The following is a 17,964-nucleotide window of genomic DNA, read 5'->3' on the forward strand; positions in this document are numbered from 1 at the left end:
TTTTTACCCCCTTTTTGGGAATTCCCTAGGGTTTAAGTACTTTCCCTGGGCCGGATCTCCCATCCATTGGTCAAGATTTCTCTTGAACAAGGCCAGCGAGGTGCTCTGCCTCACATGTACCGGGATTTTGTTCCACAGCATAGGGAGTCTTTGGGTGATGAATCTATCCCTCCAGCACGTCCTATTAATAGCCGTGTCAAGGTTTAAGTCTCCCCTTGTGGCTCTGATGGATCTAGATTTTTGAGGTGAAGCATATTCATCAAATCTGGGTTTGACATGGCCTTGTATGTTAGGCAAAGGTCACCTCTGAGCAATGATGCGACTGAATAGAGCTGGAGTTCTTTCAGTCGGGCAGCATAGGACAGATTTTTGAGACCCTTTATCCTTTTGGTGAGGAACTTTTGTGGCCTCTCCAGCTGCTGTAAGTGTCGGGTCAGATACATTCGAATGGGGCATTGTACTCAATCATTGGTCTGATGAGTGATGAGTAAAGGGAGACTATGACCTCCCTTGATCTAGATGAGAATCCCTTCATGATAAGGTGGGCAATGTAGAAGGTCTTCCTAACTACTTTAGCTACATGGGTGTCGAATGACAGACTACTATCAACCTGGGTCCCCAGGTCCCTGATAACTTCTTCTGTGCTCAGTGGATTGCCACCTATTTGGTAGCTAGGGTAACCTTGTTTTTCCCAAGGGTATGACTATGCATTTTGGCATTTAACTTTAGGCCGTGGCTCTGGCACCAGTTATCCGTTTCTGTGAGACCCTTCTGAAGGATATCTGTGTCAGATGTGTTTTCTACTATGGCCCAGTTTGCAGTCATCTGCAAACTTTGTCAGCCATAACCCTCCTGTGTTTGCTTGTACTTCGAAAAGTAGATGCCAAACAAGAGTGGGCCCAGGACTGAGCCCTGTGGGACACCACTTGTGACAGGCTTTGAGTCTGACATGGCGCCAGCAACTCTGACCCTGTGGGTTCTGTCACTCAGCCAGTTTGCAACCCATCTTGTGATGTATGGGTTGACATTTAAGCTGATGAGTTTTTCAATGATACCAGAGTGGGGTATTGTATCAAGGCCTTAGCCAGATCGAGGTAGGCTGTATGGACTGCCTTTCCCTCATCAATGGCTTTGGTGACTGTTTCAAAAGTCAACCAAGTTTAAAAGGCATGATCTGCCTCTGACAAAGCCAAACTGGGTTGGATCCAAAGTCTGCAAATTCCTATGTCTTTATTTATGAGGTCCATTATGATCCTCTCCATGGCTTTGCAGATAAGGCTTGTCAAGCTAATGGGCGGTAATTTCCAGGGTCGGTGGAGGCACCACCTTTGTGAAGTGGTACCACAGTTGCAGTGCGCCACTCCTGGGTGCGTATCCAGAGGTAAGACTTTGATTAAACAGCTGTCCTAGCTGTGGGTTTAATTCCTCATTGAGTTCATGGAGCACACAGCCGGGACATCATCAGGTCCCATGGATGCTGTGTTTTTGCTTTGGAGAGAGCAGTTCTCACTTGGGCTGGAGATGTTTGGGGGCTGCAATCGTTTGGTATAGATATCTCTCCTTTGGGGAGGGGAGAAGTTTGCACTGAACCTGTCAGCCAGTATGTTGGCAATGTCTGTAGGATCAGTAATCTTCACATCATTTTGAACTAGCTCTGAGCATATCTGGGAGTTTCCTCCCAGGTTTCTAACATAGCTAAAGAAGGCATTATGATTGTCTTTTGAGTCTTTAGCTATTTTTCTCTCAAAATTTGCTTTGGATGATTTTATGAGAGCTCTTAGTTTTTTACTTATAGTGATCAAGGGTGTCTTACCTTTTAAGGATTTTGCTCTATCTTGTAGTAGCTTCCTCCTTTTGTTGTAGAGTTTGTTTATGGCTGGAATCCACCAGACTGGACGCTTGCCTTTGGTACAAAGAGTCTTTGTTTTGCTTGGGATTGCCTTATCCATGCAGTCCTGCAGGTGCTGGTAGAAGACATTTGTAAGTGATTCAGTGGCTTGAGTACTGTTTTCCCGGCTCGGGGCCTTAAAGGAGACCACACTAGTCTTTAGAAGTGTGAAGTCCGGTTTCGAGATGTTCTTTACTGAGGTCTTTTGTATTTCAGGTGGGGGTGGGATGAGGACCTCCAGCGAGATTAGTTTGTGGTCTGATCTCACCAGTGAGGGGTACACCTTCGGTGTTGAACATTGTGCTCCCATGTTCGTGATGATGAGATCAAGTATGTTATCTCCTCTTGTGGGGATGGTGACTAGTTGTTCCATGGCATTTGAGTTTATGAATTCCAGGAACTTTTGGGCTAGGGTGTTTGGGCTTGAGTAGTGTTCCCAGTCTATATTAGGGTAATTGAAGTCACCTAGTATGATGGTGTTTGGTAATACATTTATCCCCTCTAGTGTTTTCAGGAAGGCCATGTGAGGTTCCTGAGTTTGTGAGGGTGGCCTGTAACATGCTACAATTTGCAGAGCAGTCTTGCCTATGGTTAATTGCACCTGGATGGTCTCCGATGCATCGTGCGTTGCCACCAGTCTTGAGGTGTGGGTGTCCTTGATGAATATGGATACCTCCTTTCTTGGTATTGTCCGATTTTGGGGCCGGAACGCATGATATGAGGTAAAACCTGATAGTGCTGGGGTGCTCTCAGGAGCCTTGAACCAGGTTTCTGTCACAGCACAGACATCGATGTTCTCCATACTGAGAAGGGCCTCGAGGTGCATTTTGAGATTTAGACTTCTGGCATTGAGCAGCATTACCCTTAGTTTTTTCCTTTTTGTGTTCTAGGGTGGTAGGTTTAGAATTTGAGCCTTGCCTAAAAAGGCACTATGGGGTGGCAAGAGCCTTTGCCAATATCCGAATCCCAGGGTGACAGGTGCAAGCCGTCCTTGAAGCAGCGTGGCTTGTCCAGCATGTCATCCCAGGCAGACAGACACTGGATCCCCTTTGAATGACACCAGTGTTTAAGCCAATTGTTAAAGCTGATCATCTTATCTCTGTATTGTGGCATCATTCTTGGTGAAGGTAGGATACTGCTCAAGGTCAGGGTCATACCTGCCTGGGCTACATAATCAGAGAGCTCCTCAATGTCTCTTTTCATGTAGTCCAAGGAGATACGTCTCAGGTCGTTTACACCAGCGTGGACAATGACTGAGTCATATTTGTACCTGCTGTTGAGAGACCTGAGTGCTTGCGTTATGTGGCGGATTCTAGCGCCCGACAGGCAGCTTACTGTGACCTTCTCCTTACTCAGTCTGGTGAGCGGGACGTCAGTGTGTCTGACTATGGAGTCACCAATGACTAGTGTGTCTGGCATTGTGTTTGGCCTTAAGGGCTGTGACTGTTTGACACTCTGACTGTGAGGTCTATGTGTTGCAGGTGTTGTGCTCTGAGGTGGTGGTTGTTTGGGTGTCTGCTTTGGTGGCCTCTGCTGTTTTGGTAGATTTTGATCAGAGCCTCCGAGTATGTCTTTGTGTGTTTATGTGTATGATTTGAGGTTGTAATGGTACTATGTGAGACTGGGTCTATAGTGTGTGTGGTAACCTTCTCCTCCTGACTGGTCTTGCCAGTCCTATGTTGAGAGAGCTCAGCCTCCAGTTTGGCCGTATAGTTGCATCTCTCGCATGTATTTGTGTTTTGTGGGAGGAGGAGAGGGTTGTCTGTGTACATGAGGCAATTGTAACATTGCCTCAATATTCCCAGGTTCACCAGCTGAGCAGGAGAGGACACTAGCAACTGATCCCTCGACATGCTAGAAGGAATAGACAAAAACTTTAAAAAAGATTCCGGGGGACGTGGGTGACCGAGAAATGGGGGGTTGCCTTTTTGGGGTACTATCTATGACAAGAGTGCCGTATCAAGGTAATAAGTACTTGTAGGAGCAAGTACTACGTTTAACAGATAGAGAATAGTCTACTTGGAGTCAAGTAGAGATGATCTTTTTAATTATAGGATATGCTGATTAGATCAGTAGTATAGTTCGAGGAAGGTAGTTTTAAGGGAAAATTTGAAGAGTGGACTTTAGGTAGCCCGAATAGTTTAAACCTGCTTAACCGGCGCGCCCTAGTGTGCAACGGTAGCAACTCCGCTAAATCGGGCTAAATCGCGCTAATGCGCGCTAAAGCGTGCTTTATAGCAGGGGGCTGGAAAAAAAAGGAAATGACCCAAAATGGACAATAAACTACAAGTTACTGCCTTAAACCACTCCTCTGAGGACAAATTAAGGAGTTATGGAAATGACCCCTAGTGGCCAATAAAACTACAGTTTCAAGTCAGTAACCACCTCTACGGGGGGCAGGGAAGCTGCTCAATGTTAGTCACTGCCACTGATGAACACAGAGACCCCACTTCAGCCCAAGCAAAAATGGCCTCACAGAAACTTTCAAACAGTTCAGGAACAGGAAGCCTGTAACTGAACTTTTTTAACTCTCAGAAAAGTGGGAAAAAAGCAAGATTTTTTTGTTTTTGTTTTTTACAGAGATAGCAGAGGTTCACAAGTAATATCAAGTTATAACAGTGCAGTAAATGACCCCACACAAGAGTGCTAGGTCAAGGACAGAAAATATGCAAGTTTTAAGAAAAAAACGATTTAAAATTAAGTGCAAACAGGAAATTCAGCAAATAGCTTTTGGTTGTGCTCTAAATACAGCTACTAATACAGAAATCAAGTTTAACGAGCCAGAAAATGCTCAAGCTAGGCAGCTATGCAGAAAAACTTAGCAAATAAACAGAGAAAAAATACTTAAAATCTCAAAAGTGGCTCCCTTCTTCTCTCAGCGTTTTTCCTTGAGGGTGCTTCACCAACAGCCAACAAGCCTGAAAAGACGCTCAAACCACGAGGCAACTAGGTTTTAAGAGAGGAAGATGAAGGAGTTATGGAAATGACCCCTAGTGGCCAATAAAACTACAGTTTCAAGTCAGTAACCACCTCTACAGGGGCAGGGAAGCTGCTCAATGTTAGTCACTGCCACTGATGAACACAGAGACCCTCCTTCAGCCCAAGCAAAAATGGCCTCACAGAAACTTTCAAACAGTTCAGGAACAGCAAGCCTGTAACTGAACTTTTTTAACTCTCAGAAAAGTGGGAAAAAAGCAAGATTTTTTTTGTTTTTGTTTTTTACAGAGATAGCAGAGGTTCACAAGTAATATCAAGTTATAACAGTGCAGTAAATGACCCACACAAGAGTGCTAGGTCAAGGACAGAAAATATGCAAGTTTTAAGAAAAAAACGATTTAAAATTAAGTGCAAAACTGGAAATTCAGCAAACAGCTTTTGGTTGTGCTCTAAATACAGCTACTAATACAGAAATCAAGTTTAACAAGCCAGAAAATGCTCAAGCTAGGCAGCTATGCAGAAAAACTTAGCAAATAAACAGAGAAAAAATACTTAAAATCTCAAAAGTGGCTCCCTTCTTCTCTCAGCGTTTTTTCCTCTTGGAGGGTGCTTCACCAACAGCCAACAAGCCTGAAAAGACTGACGTTAGAGACTGACGTTAGAAAATAATGACAGACATTTGAGTTTCAGATTTCATACCCTTCAGAAAATGCATACTAATGCAAGACCTACTACTATTCTATTATCTTTCTACGTTTATAAGAGCAATATTTAAAAATTGTCCTTATTTTGGGCCTTTGTCCCACTTCTATGTATGGCTTTGTCCAGATTTCTTGCTCTGAGGTTGAGAGGTATAATTGTCAGAGCCATCACCGTCAGCCAGAGACATTTCAAATTGTGACATACTTGTTGCACCTCACTCCTCCATGTAGTGACTCTGGATTTGTCCAAGCAAGGGAAGGAGCAGTTATGCAGTGCAAATGTGCAGAGTATCCCCCCATCCAAGGAAGACACAACTACGACAGTGGATTTAGAATGTTCTGGTTTTCTGTCATATTTTTATACTGTTGATTTATGCTTCTTATTATTCAGAAAATGCATGCTGTCGCAGTGCCCTGTTGCTCTATGTTTAAGTAGCAATGCTTTAATGACCATCAGGTAACTTGTCTGAGATTGTAAGATGCAAGTAACCTTTAATAAGCATACTGTTAAATAATTACCAACACTGAAAGCCTTTTTGTTGTTGCCATGCAGAGAATATTTACATAACTAGATAATGTACAAGCCTTAGGTACTGAAATACATATGACAGCATTTGTAATAAAGGACAGGATTACAGTATTTTCAGAAGCTCATTACATTTGTTGGAGATTTGCAGTAATCTTTGCAGGCTTTACCCATAAACTAAACAGAATGCCAATCATGTCTGGTCCATAACATGTGCAGTAATCCTTTAAGCAATTTATCTTGAGCTTGTTTCTTGTTTGCTGTTCATTTTTTACTTTGATCATATTTTCCCCATGAAACAAGTAGATAGTTGTTGTCAGGCAACAGATCTTTTTTTAGATAAGAAACATTTTTACAAGTGGGGGTATCACAGACATGGTTACTTTCAGCATGTTACTTGATACTTTTATAAAGCTGAATATAAATTATAATTAGAACTGTAGTGCAAGGAGAAGCTTTTTTTATACTTGATTTTGACTGGTATTCCAGTAATGTATTTAAAAAGTAATTTATTTTTCATGCCTCACAACCTTTTTGTTTCCATCTAGATATTAAGTAAGCTATCATGTAGCCAGTGCATTGAAATATTTTTTTCTTCTACACTTCATTTTGTCTTGATTGGACACTTGTAATGATGGCAGAGTATTTAATTAAAATTGCAGTTGTGGTTTTGAGCATAGCTCCACCCCTTTCTAGCCGGCCACACCCCTTCCGATTTGCCCCACCCATTCAGCTGTTTCCTGCAGCCCGCCTTTAATTTGAAGTCACCAGCCACCACTGGACAAAAGGTTTTGATAGAATAGGACAGATTACAGGCATCTGTGCCAAGCAGAGATCTTACTTGGTAGATTCCGAGGGTTGGAGTATAGGAGGAATTGCAGACATCTTCTTCCTGTACCAGAAGCATTATTATTGCAGTCACAACATTGTATCTGTGATGCAAACTCTAAACTAAAGAGCAAGTCAGATGTTTCCAGACCAAAATGTGTTCAAAAGTCTGATTCTGTTCCAGAAAGTTATTTGAACATTCCACAGGTCAACCATTTGGCAGAAACTGTCCCAGTCGCTAAATCCAATTCCCAGTTTTATGTCATACAATATGGAAGAGTTTCTAAGCCTAGTGTGAAATATGTAGCAACCTGGACTTGATTGTATATACATGTGTATTTAGTATGTATAATGCACATCTATCTAGGTTTGTATATTGCACATCTATAGATTATTTGGAATGCAGAAATCACATGTAATCTCATGACAAATTGCATGATCTATTTCTCAGAGGGAGGATGTAGATCAGAGTGTAGTGTGTGCTATATCTAAGTATGCGAGGCTGTGCGTGCACGTATAAATTACAGACACATGCAATCCCCACTGCCACTTTGTAGCAGCAGCCAGAGAGTGAGCATGCATGATCGCATTTGTTAGTTTGTATACAAGTTACTTAAGTTATAGTCAGTAAGCCTCTATTGTGATTTGTTTGTACAAAATAAAGACGCTTGACCAGAACCCACAAAGCCTCTTATTAGTGTCCTAACACAAAAGAGACACATTGATTCTAGCTGGCCTCTGATTGGGCATTGTGTATGGGACCTTACTGGGTTATCTGGTTTCAGTTTTCATGAGAGCCTCTTCAGGACCTTTGCATAGCTTGGCTGTCTGTTGCATCCAGTTGCTGTAGGTATTATCCCAGCCATCTAATAAGAGAAGACCTGTATTATCAAGTGTACTAACCCCTGCAACATCAGGATAATACCACTTCTCAGAAAACCACTTGGGATTAATGCTATTTTGTTTCTCTTAAAAGTAGGAGACAAGGATCATTGATTTCTAGCTTCATGCAGCTCTGTTAAGAGCAGCACCATCACCACTACCAGACAGATAACATCTCCAGTAAGCCAATGCAAACCTCATGGGTGCTATATCCCCATTCAGCCCACATGAGTAATCACCAGGAAATGGATTTACACTTTCCACCAATCTCTGTAGCCAGCTTGGTTGAAGGGGGAGACAATGTAGCAATAATCTCATTTTTACTGACAACTACCTACCACTTAACTGCATCTCTCTCACACTTTATGTAAGGTTGTTGGATGCAGTTCTCACATGAAGACACTAGTACCACACAACACCATGCTAAGCCTATCACACACATCAGACCAAACACTTAGACCAACATATGCTCAGGCTCTAAAAAAGTACACTAACTAGACCACAAAGGACTCCTTAACATAAGCTAAGAAACAAGTACCCTCAGCAGCCTCAAACACAAAGGCTGCACCCACTTTGAAATATACATCATAGTCTCACAGTATCAATTTAAAATCCACAAGCCAAACTTCACAATCCAAGTCATAGATGACTCTACTGTGAGACACGTTAAAGCACCACTCAACAGGCTTGCTAGGAGAGGGTCACTGTCAGCTGCCAACCAGTTACCAGTATTCACCACATCAAGCAAGCACTCCAGTCATTGCACCACAAAGCTCACATATGACAGTCACAGTACATGTGAGTGTAATTGACTCAAGACATACCTCCCTGGACTATATGAAGAGATACATGATGGAGCTCTCAGAATTATGTCTGAGGCAACTATGAGCCTAGCCTTGAGCAGCATTTTACCATCACCAAGAATGATGCCACAATATGAAAAAAAGTGAGACTTCAACAATTAGCTAAGCTTCTGATGTCATTCAAAGGGGTTTCAATATACATCATCCTGGCAGGAGATTGTAGACGATCCCAACTGCTATGCCTGCCCCTATTCCCCCACCACAGAAATTTTATATATTGTCAAAATCTTTATCCACCCTCATAGTGCCTCGTTTAGGCAACATCAGTCCTCAAAAGCTTTTAACAACAAAATTGGATAAAGTTATTGCTGTTCAGCACTAGAAGTCTTAAATGCTTCCTACAAACAGTCAACCTGGAAAACATCAGCATATACATCATTACAGAGATCTGATTCAGAACCATTGACAGTACCCAATCAATGCAGGGTTTCAATACCTACCTCACATGTTGGCCCCCAACACTAGATTAAGGCACTAAAAGCAGTGGTATGTCCATTATTTGTAAATAAAATAAAATGCTTCACTTCCAAACTAGTTAGACAAGATAAACACACTCCAAGTTCAACTTACCATTAATAAGATCCTGTAGATCATGTGTAACTACAGGACAACCCGATGTCCCCTGCAGCCCCAAAACCTATTTAACTAGTATGGTGTTCATATGTATATGGATTAAGCCAAATACTATTGTTGTTCATGGATAGGGGAAACATGCAAATGTTCTGCTTCTCACTAGGTTATTTGTACTTAACGTAAGGGCTAAAAACTTAATGGGAATGTACGGCTAGACTTCTAAAGATCCACGTGGAGCAACAGTCTAGCAAGTACTTATGAATTTAGTAAACATAATAGTACATGTTGAAATGGATTAATGTTGTACCAATACAAGTAAGGTATTCTTGGCAGGACAGGTCCCATATATCTAACCAGTCTATAAAGCTTCAGGCACAGTCCTAGAACATTCTGTACACATCTGTCATTAGCAAGAGAGGAGGAGTGAGTGAGTGACATATGGGTGTACTAAAATGCAGAGCTTTCATGCCTCAAATAAGAAGGCTTAACCCTATAGATCTAAGGAAAAAATCATCTCAGAAGGGCAAAAGGGAGAAAGATACTCCCACCCCAGCCAGGGCAATTATAAAAAAAGGGGGAGTGGGGGGTGAAGACCAGGTGTTAACACTAACAGTGATCTATTTGAAGATCTGTTATTATGGTAAGTAAACTTAACTGTACTGTGTGTTTATTATATCACTGTTTCAGTACACATTATAGTATTTGATGACTGACAAAGCTCAGGAAGAAAAGGTTGATAGAGGGCCAGAGTCAATGGATTCCTGAAAGGATAAAGTCTAGCAAAGCCAGCTCTGGAAATGGAATCAAGCCTGTAGGGCTTAATGGAGATGTGATCAAAAGACCAAGTAGCTGCTTCTTGAATGGATCTAGAATTTAGAATCCATTTTCCATAAAGCCTCAGAAGTGGTCATAGCCTGGTAGAATGAGCCTGGACATTCTGAGGATGATTCTTGCAATGGTTAGCATAGTAGAAATTAATAGAAAGGAAAGGTCCTTGAGATTTATCACCTTGTTGTTTCAATTTTTACGTTTGCTTTGATTTTTGTTGACTAAGCTCTAATGTTTTAGGAAGGCTAATTTCTTTTGTATTTGGGAAGGGAATAGAACACAAGTGCTTAAGAATCTAGGAGAGAGCCTAATGGAAAGAGTTAAGCAACTGCGAAGAAATTTCTAAACTGGATTATATTCCAAAGGGGCATTTACATTGTCAGGGATGTTATGAAGCTTACAAACATTTCTGTGCATGGTATTTCTGGTAGCAGCAGCTATGAAGACATGATGCTGTGGGTGCTAAGTGGACTTCATAGTTTTTAGAAACTTAGGAAACAGAACTAAATCAGTTCCAACAGAGGATCTAACCTCATCATGACAGAAGTAATAGACAAGAGGTACTTTGACAGATAGGTTTGACATTAATTGTCCAAAGGTCCAAATTAGAAGCAAAGTATTTTTGCCAAATTTATCAAAGGCATGACTAGTCTTGCCAACTGGGATGGTTTCAGTACCTCTGCCTCCAAAAAACACAACGGTAAAATAAAGTGAATAAATGATAAAAATAAATGGAAAAATAATGGTAGAGTCTAAGAGGTTCTTATAGAGAAGCTTATGGGTTTCTGGTCCTTTAGAGAAATCATAGGCTTGTTTGGAGCTGGGGGCCAAGAGTGGAGAAGCTGATGCTTTGCTGAGAGTATTATCTAAAGCACCAAATCTGGGGGGCATGGCTACGAGTTTAGGGGAGCCAATGCTGAGGAGCTCGAATAGTTTTCATTAATCCAAAATGTCTTTTCCTTCCCACTTAAATCTTCCAAAAATTCATTTGGAAAATCAGAGTAAAGAGTATCCACAGATTATCTTACAGGCTGTAAGGGAAGCCAATTGTGAGGCATAGTCTGGTCATTCCAGATCAGGATCAGAACTAATTTCCTCAGAAAAGGAAGGAAATCTCTCCTACTTAACTGGAGAAGCAGAAGAGGTTGGAAAAGACAGGTGAAGAGACACATAGGCTTAAATAGGTTCTGGTCAAAATTGAACAAATCCAAGTCCCTTTTTGAAAAGGGACAGTAGTAAGAGGAAGAGACAAGTGCTTAGCCTTTTGGGCGTTTGACTATGGGTCTTGAGATGTATGATTTTAGGTGTTAAATCCATAGGAGGGGACCTTGATAAGCAATCTGCCGAAGTCTTCCCACACCAGTACTTAGTAGTGGATGTTTGTCACCCTCAAAGAAAATAATGCAACGTTTTCCCTTACCAGTGGACTCTGCTGGCTGGATGGTCTTTTGGATGCACAGGTTTCCCAGGCTGTAGTGACCACTAAAAGAGAAATGTTAGAGGACATGGGAGAAGAAGACTGATGATTTAAGGACTGCGTAAGCGCGTCAGAGTCCATCTCGGACTGAACGAGAGGTAGATGTCAAGTTTCACTCACTTCTTCTGTCAACTTTTTATTCTTCTTAGGCTGAGGCAGGGAGATTAATTGATGGAGAAACTGGACATGGTTGTTCATGTCCAATCTCAGATGACTTTCCAAGAAACATTTTGAAATAGTAAAGCCTACTAATGTACATTTTACTGTTATTTATGGGTAAACAGACAAATTTGACATGGCCTAATATAGTTTTCTTCACCCAAACAAAAATAAAACTAGAATGCATGTCTTTATAAAAGAATTTGCCTCCCACAAGAACATAAAAGATGCTTTGTGAAAGATATCTAAGCAGGAAAGGCCTCCCAACAGGGTACTATCTACCTGATGTCTGTACAGCTAAAAAGCCAGCTTCTGGTAATATAAGGCGCTAAGCTGAAGGTCTGAATGAGCATATTAGTGGCAAGAAGGTTTGCATTTGTTCTGTCACATCGTCTCATACCAAGGGGTAGTTGTACAGTGCTGATCTAATAAAGAACATCTAACACTTACTTTTATATAGCAACAGTATAGACAAGGGCTGTTATGAAACGTGAGCGTGTACATCAATAAAGGAGAGACTTAAAGCAGACTCATTTAACGATAAGACAAGCAGCAAAGATGAGTCATATGATCGTATAAATTATAAAAGAAAAAGAAACCGTATCACTCATATAAATGCTCAAGTAGAAAATATTGACTGCAGAATCTTGAAGATGAAGAGCAAGGATAGCAAAGGTGTAAAGCTGACTCTACAATAAACACGTTAGCCAAAAACGAATAGATGCATCTTCCAATGTTCAATTGGGGCAGGGGAAAAACTCATCAGCAGTTACACGTGGTGACAAAAAGCAGGAGTCACTTATGAGAACATTTGAAACCAATGACCAAAGAGTATGGCGGGGGGGGAGGGGGGGTACTGGGCATTAAGCAACCAAAGACGGAGTGCATATAATCAGCTGTCTTAAATTGTACCTATAGATTGGTCAAGGCAAGCGAACTACCAGACTAAATGAAAAGAGGGAATGCCAAAGGAAGACCAAATCCCATTTTGCTGAAAATTCCAGTGCTATCACGAGAGAAGTTGACCAGAAAGCAGCTGTTACTAACATGAACAAACTGCTGGCAGTGCTGCCTAGTGCCCCAAGTAGAACACTCTGGAAAGAGAGCAAGTATTAAAAATTAAATTGAGGTGTTAGATATGAATGTGAAAATTATTGGATGAACACTGCCAAAAACATGTGTGTGTGTGTGTGTGTGTGTGTGTGTGTGGGGGGTAAAGAGGCCACAAAAATAATAATCCAAATAAATGGAGGTACAGGACAGAGGCACTGTGTGCTGCATTATAAAAATCCACAATGAAAGAAGTCCTGTATAACCTGAATGGCAAAATAAAGTTTATTTTGTAAAGAAAGCCAATGCCAATAATATGTATAAAAATAGCACAATAGAGAGGTCATCTGCTTCTGATACCATCTCCAGATGAATTATCACAGAACGAAAGTAGAGTTTTTCAAAGCAACTTCCACAAAAGGAAATGTAGGGGATTTTGTGCACATGGTTGTGCAGGCTCATGTTCATACTGCTTGATTGAATATGCAGTTGGGTGTGTATGCCACACGTTCACAACCATATATAATATGCATGTATGTTTGTGTGTGTACACACACAAGCACACAGTATGGTATGTACTGCCTAAGTATTTACATTTTTCAGTTGGGAATTTGTCTTAAAACTAGCGGATTCAATGTTTTCATTCAGACTTGTCCTTTGCCTAACCTAGCAAACATTAACTTAAAATAAACATTTTATTAGTACCAGTAGTATTGTGAAAATACATATTTAGAAGAAAGTCATACCTTACCTTAGACTTCATATGAACTTTAGCTCTTGAGGGAGTTGAAGGAATAACAGGAGGCAGGGGATCGTCATCTAAACACACTGGAGGTCCCAAAATAAACTCCAGAAGTTGCTCCTGATTTTAACACATAAATCAGAATTATAGTGATATTACAACTTATCACATTTACATCTTTACTAAAAGAAGGAAACAAGCATCATCTGAATATTCTAAACAGTAGCCTGCAAGCATGTTTACAACTTAATCACCACTAAAAACATCCATGTTAATATTTTTAATTTACTGCCTTGAAATTCAAAATCAGACCTTTGCTGTACATTTCTGTATAAGCAAATATTACAGAATACCCCTCTGCAGACCTAAAAAAGATTTTATTTACCCATCCAAAGGCTGCTATGCAGTATACCAGCCTAGGGACAAATTACCATATACCCTTAAATGAGGAACGCTATAGTCTTGAGACCATGAAGCTAGAGTGCAAGGCTACTGGGTTGAAGAAATCTGACAAAGCAGAAAAAGAAACAGGACCAAAACAGCCTTCTCATCAGCCTTGATAAAAAGCTGTCACCAGGATACTCCTGCCCCCAACACCCAGATTAACACCATAAGGTTATCTTCCTCTGGAAAGCAAGGAATCCCTTCAAAGTGCGATGTGGAATGCAAAGTGGCTGTGGTGAACAAACAGGCTGAAGAAGTAAAACAATACCACACACTGCCCCAATTGTCAGCAGGCGTGAGATGCAAAAAACACAAAGGAAAGGAAAGAATATGATAAAGGACAAAATCACATAAGGGAAAAATATGATCAAGGACAAGACGCAAAAGTCTTGCAGCCTAATAAAACAGAACAACCCTTTGTCTTTTTCTAGAGGAGGAATGGTGTCTATTCCTCTTTTGAGAAGTAGAATCTGGGCTAGTTCAAAGAGCTCCATTGAGATGGCCTAGTCTCAAACTGGACCACTTTCTGAAGGTGAACCTAATAATCCTATGCAGCTCATTATTAATGACCACATTTAGAATGCACAGGTCCATGGATATGGCTCTCCACACTAAGACAAACTTGGAAAGCAGACTTCCCACTTGCAACCCTATATGAGTTAGGATTGCAAACGCTACTCTGGTAGAGTCACTGATCTAGGAGTCTTACATGATGGAACCAGGAGAGGCAATAGCACTTGGAACTCAACAACACTACTCATTCTGTTGGGGGGGGGGGGTAGAGTCTTCATTATCATAAAGTACTGGAATAACCAAAAGAGGAAAAGGAAGCTGGGGTTATTGTGCAGACCCCCTTAAGGCAGTCAACAATGTCACTTTTTGAATATCTTCAACTAGATCTTTGTAGGCCTGCCCAAAAAGGATATCAACCAGAAAGACGGTGTTCAGAATGTCTTGCACTCAGTTCATCTTTATAGATGGACAGCCTACCCTCACCATCAAGTGTAGGTTATGGTACCAACGCCTGCTGCTCTAGTCAGCCAGCTCAGGCTATGTGGAAGACCACAATCAACATGGGATGGATCTTTTACAAAGCGGTCTTAACATTCATGGGGGGGATGTCAGCATTTCTAAAACTTGGTCCTAAGGAATTACTGAAGTGGGATAGTGAAGCAAATAAGTATAGAATCTCAGTCACAAATAGGAAAAGGATGTAAAAAAAAGTTATGTACTCGCCATAATGCTCCATTCGAGTTGTCCATTTTTATTCTTCAACTGATGGGTTCGCATGAGAGACTCTGATCAGACTCAGCCACTTCTACCAGATCAGTAAATCCAAGAACTCCCAAGCTCCTCCCTTTACCCATAATGTCCCAACAACCTAACATACTTCAGACAGAGTCTGCTGGTCCTAGATATAAAGGGACAATCTATTATAAAATTAATTAAAGTAGAAAGGAAAAAAGAAGCTGGAGCTTGAACATGAAACAAGGTGCCTGCACAACTCTTAGATCTTTCCAGATGCAAAGGATGGTGGTAGGTGGGAAGGAGGTTGAGGAAGAATGCAAACGGACAACACAGATAGAATTACGCTAAGTACTTAACTTATTTTATCTAAATTTTGTCCTTTTCCTTTATTCCTCAAATGATAGGACAAAGTCCTCAACTATTGTAAATTTGGGAGGCCATCATGGAAGTCTATTCCAGAGTACTGCAAAGCCAAAGCCTGCTCTGTTCCTGGAAATCAAATCTAATTTGTAATGACCAATACAGGTGTGAGAATTAGTCCCAAGTCGCAGCTGCTCAAATGTCATCTAAGGAAGCCCCCTGACTAAATGGCTGAAAAAACTGCCATAGACCTCATGGAATGAGTTCTAGGAGGCTTGGGCAAGGACAAACTTTTTTTACCATAAACAAAGGAGATGCATTCACAGTTAACCATTTGTTCAATGTAACTTTGGATACTTGTTTGCCCAGTCTGCAAGGAGAAAATGAAACAAATAGTTGGTTAGCTTTCCTGAAGTCTTTAGTTCTGTAAAGATAAAAGTGAAATTGTCTATGTACATCCAAAAGGTGTAGCATATACGCTTCCTTATTTGAAACGTTGTGAAAGAACACTGGTAGATTAATGACCCGGTTTATATTGGACTCAGTAGCCATCTTAGGCAAAATAGAGGCATTTATTCACAAGGATACCCTGTCTTTGTGAAAAAACAAGTCAGGAGGCTTAGAAGATAGAGCCTGGAATTCGAACACTTGTTTAGCTAATGTTAATAGTGACCAGAAAAATGTTTTTCCAGGATAAAAAAAATAGTTCTGCTTTGCCTGAAGGTTCAAAGGGTGCTTGTGTCAAGGCTTGAGACTAAGCATTATAGTCAAATCCCAAAGGGGAGCAAGATCCTTTAATGGGGGTCTCGAGTAAAATGATTTCCTTAAGAAAGGCTTTACATAGTTTAGAAGAAGCTAAGGTAGAGTTATTCCGTCTCTCCCAGGTGGAAATTAGAAATAGCTGCCAATTGCACTTTAATAGTTGAAAAACTAGCACCTTCATTGAAAACTGAAGCTAAAAATTGAATAGATGACACAGGTGCAGAAAAAGGATCCAGGTCCTTGCTGCGGGCCAAGAAAATAAATCTCTACTTTTGTAAATCCCTCTAGTAGAATATTTTTGAGAAGATAAGATACAAAGTACCTGGGTTGAGAGTCTGGACCATCTAGCAATCAATGAAAATGGAGGAAATAATGTGGTCAGGTTGAGCTCTTTTGAGTCATACCCATCGAGTGAGACAGAAGGTCCTCCTGGGATCCAGTGCCATGGGCAGATGAGGAAGATGAAGCCAGAGGAAAAGGAATCAAATATGATGAGGCCAGAAGGTTACAATGAAGATAACTGTGCTCTTCAACTGGAATGCTTTCCGTGGAAATTTGGGAATGAGATGTAATATTGTGTAAGCATAAAGAAAACCGGAGGGCCACCTGTGGACTAGAGGATCTCTCGGTTACTGCCCCATAGAAGGAATCATGGCAAACATGCTGCATTTCTGGTTGATGGGGAGGCAAACAAAAGCACATCTGGCCCTATCAATGGAAAATACTCCCCATTGCTTTGACATTGACAGACCACTTGTGAGGCATCAGAATGGACCTGTTTAGTTTGTCTGCAATCCCATTGGATTTCCCCAGAATGTGCATTGCTAGAGATTGTCTACTGCTGCATTCTCATCGCTTTTCAACAAAGAGCGCAAGATTTGGTTCCTCCCAGTTTGTTGATGTACCAGACCACTAGCATATTTGGTAACTGCCCCAGATGGGAGAATGCCCTGATAGGCCTGCAATGCTAGGACTGTTCTAATCTCCAGGACACCAATATGTGCCTTGGCCTCTTTGGGGGATCACGTACCTTGGACCATCCTTCCCAACTAGTGGCTTCCCGACAGGGAGGCATCCTTGGTCACCATGGCTGCTGGAAGAGGAAAAACAAATGGACAGCCTTTGCAGAGTTGGTCTGAATGAATCCACAAAAGATATCTTTTACACACTTTTTTAAGCATAACTGGAGCAATCAACAGCTGCTGCAGAATGGACCTCTGGACTGAAAGAGTCCACTGAAGAATTTGAATGTGGAATCTGTCGAAAGGAAAGTACACTTGTGTAAAATTTTACGATAACAGTACATGTCCCTCTCTTCACGGTTGTAGTATTCTTTACAATAGTGATCCCCTTGCCAAGGGCAGCCCAATGTCTGGCCAGTATAACAAGGTTGTAATGGGTATGGCCATACATCACACATTCTCTCTACATAGGGCATAAAGGGGACATCTAGATGTAGCATCCTCAGAACTGAAAGTCCCAGTAGGAACGACAGTCCAAGGATAATAACAGGTAAAGCACATCCAGAAGAAACAAGGATCGGGAGGAGGGAGTGAATACTAAAACAGTGAAGAGGACATCTACTGTTATGGTAAGACTGTACACAACTGTACTATGTCCCTCTGTATCACTGCTGCAGTATACTTAACAGGGAGAGTGCAATAGCTCAGGAAGATGATTGGGAGGAGGAAGGGTC

At 41.3% G+C, this 17,964-nt stretch overlaps 1 protein-coding gene across 1 annotated transcript in view; it reads right to left on the minus strand.

Moving 5' to 3' along the window:
- The window catches only part of LOC122814932 (PARP1 binding protein), a 929,076-nt gene that overhangs the window by 611,646 nt on the left and 299,466 nt on the right, over positions 1–17,964 (minus strand). Inside the window, exon 4 of the mRNA XM_044087194.1 lies at positions 13,459–13,574. Within this exon, the coding sequence (XP_043943129.1) occupies positions 13,459–13,574 (116 nt within the window). The remainder of the gene's footprint in view (positions 1–13,458; positions 13,575–17,964) is intronic.

The sequence above is a fragment of the Protopterus annectens genome, chromosome 11.part0, assembly GCF_019279795.1.
Source record: "Protopterus annectens isolate FY-2018-M chromosome 11.part0, PAN1.0, whole genome shotgun sequence".
NCBI classification, from domain to species: domain Eukaryota; kingdom Metazoa; phylum Chordata; order Ceratodontiformes; family Protopteridae; genus Protopterus; species Protopterus annectens.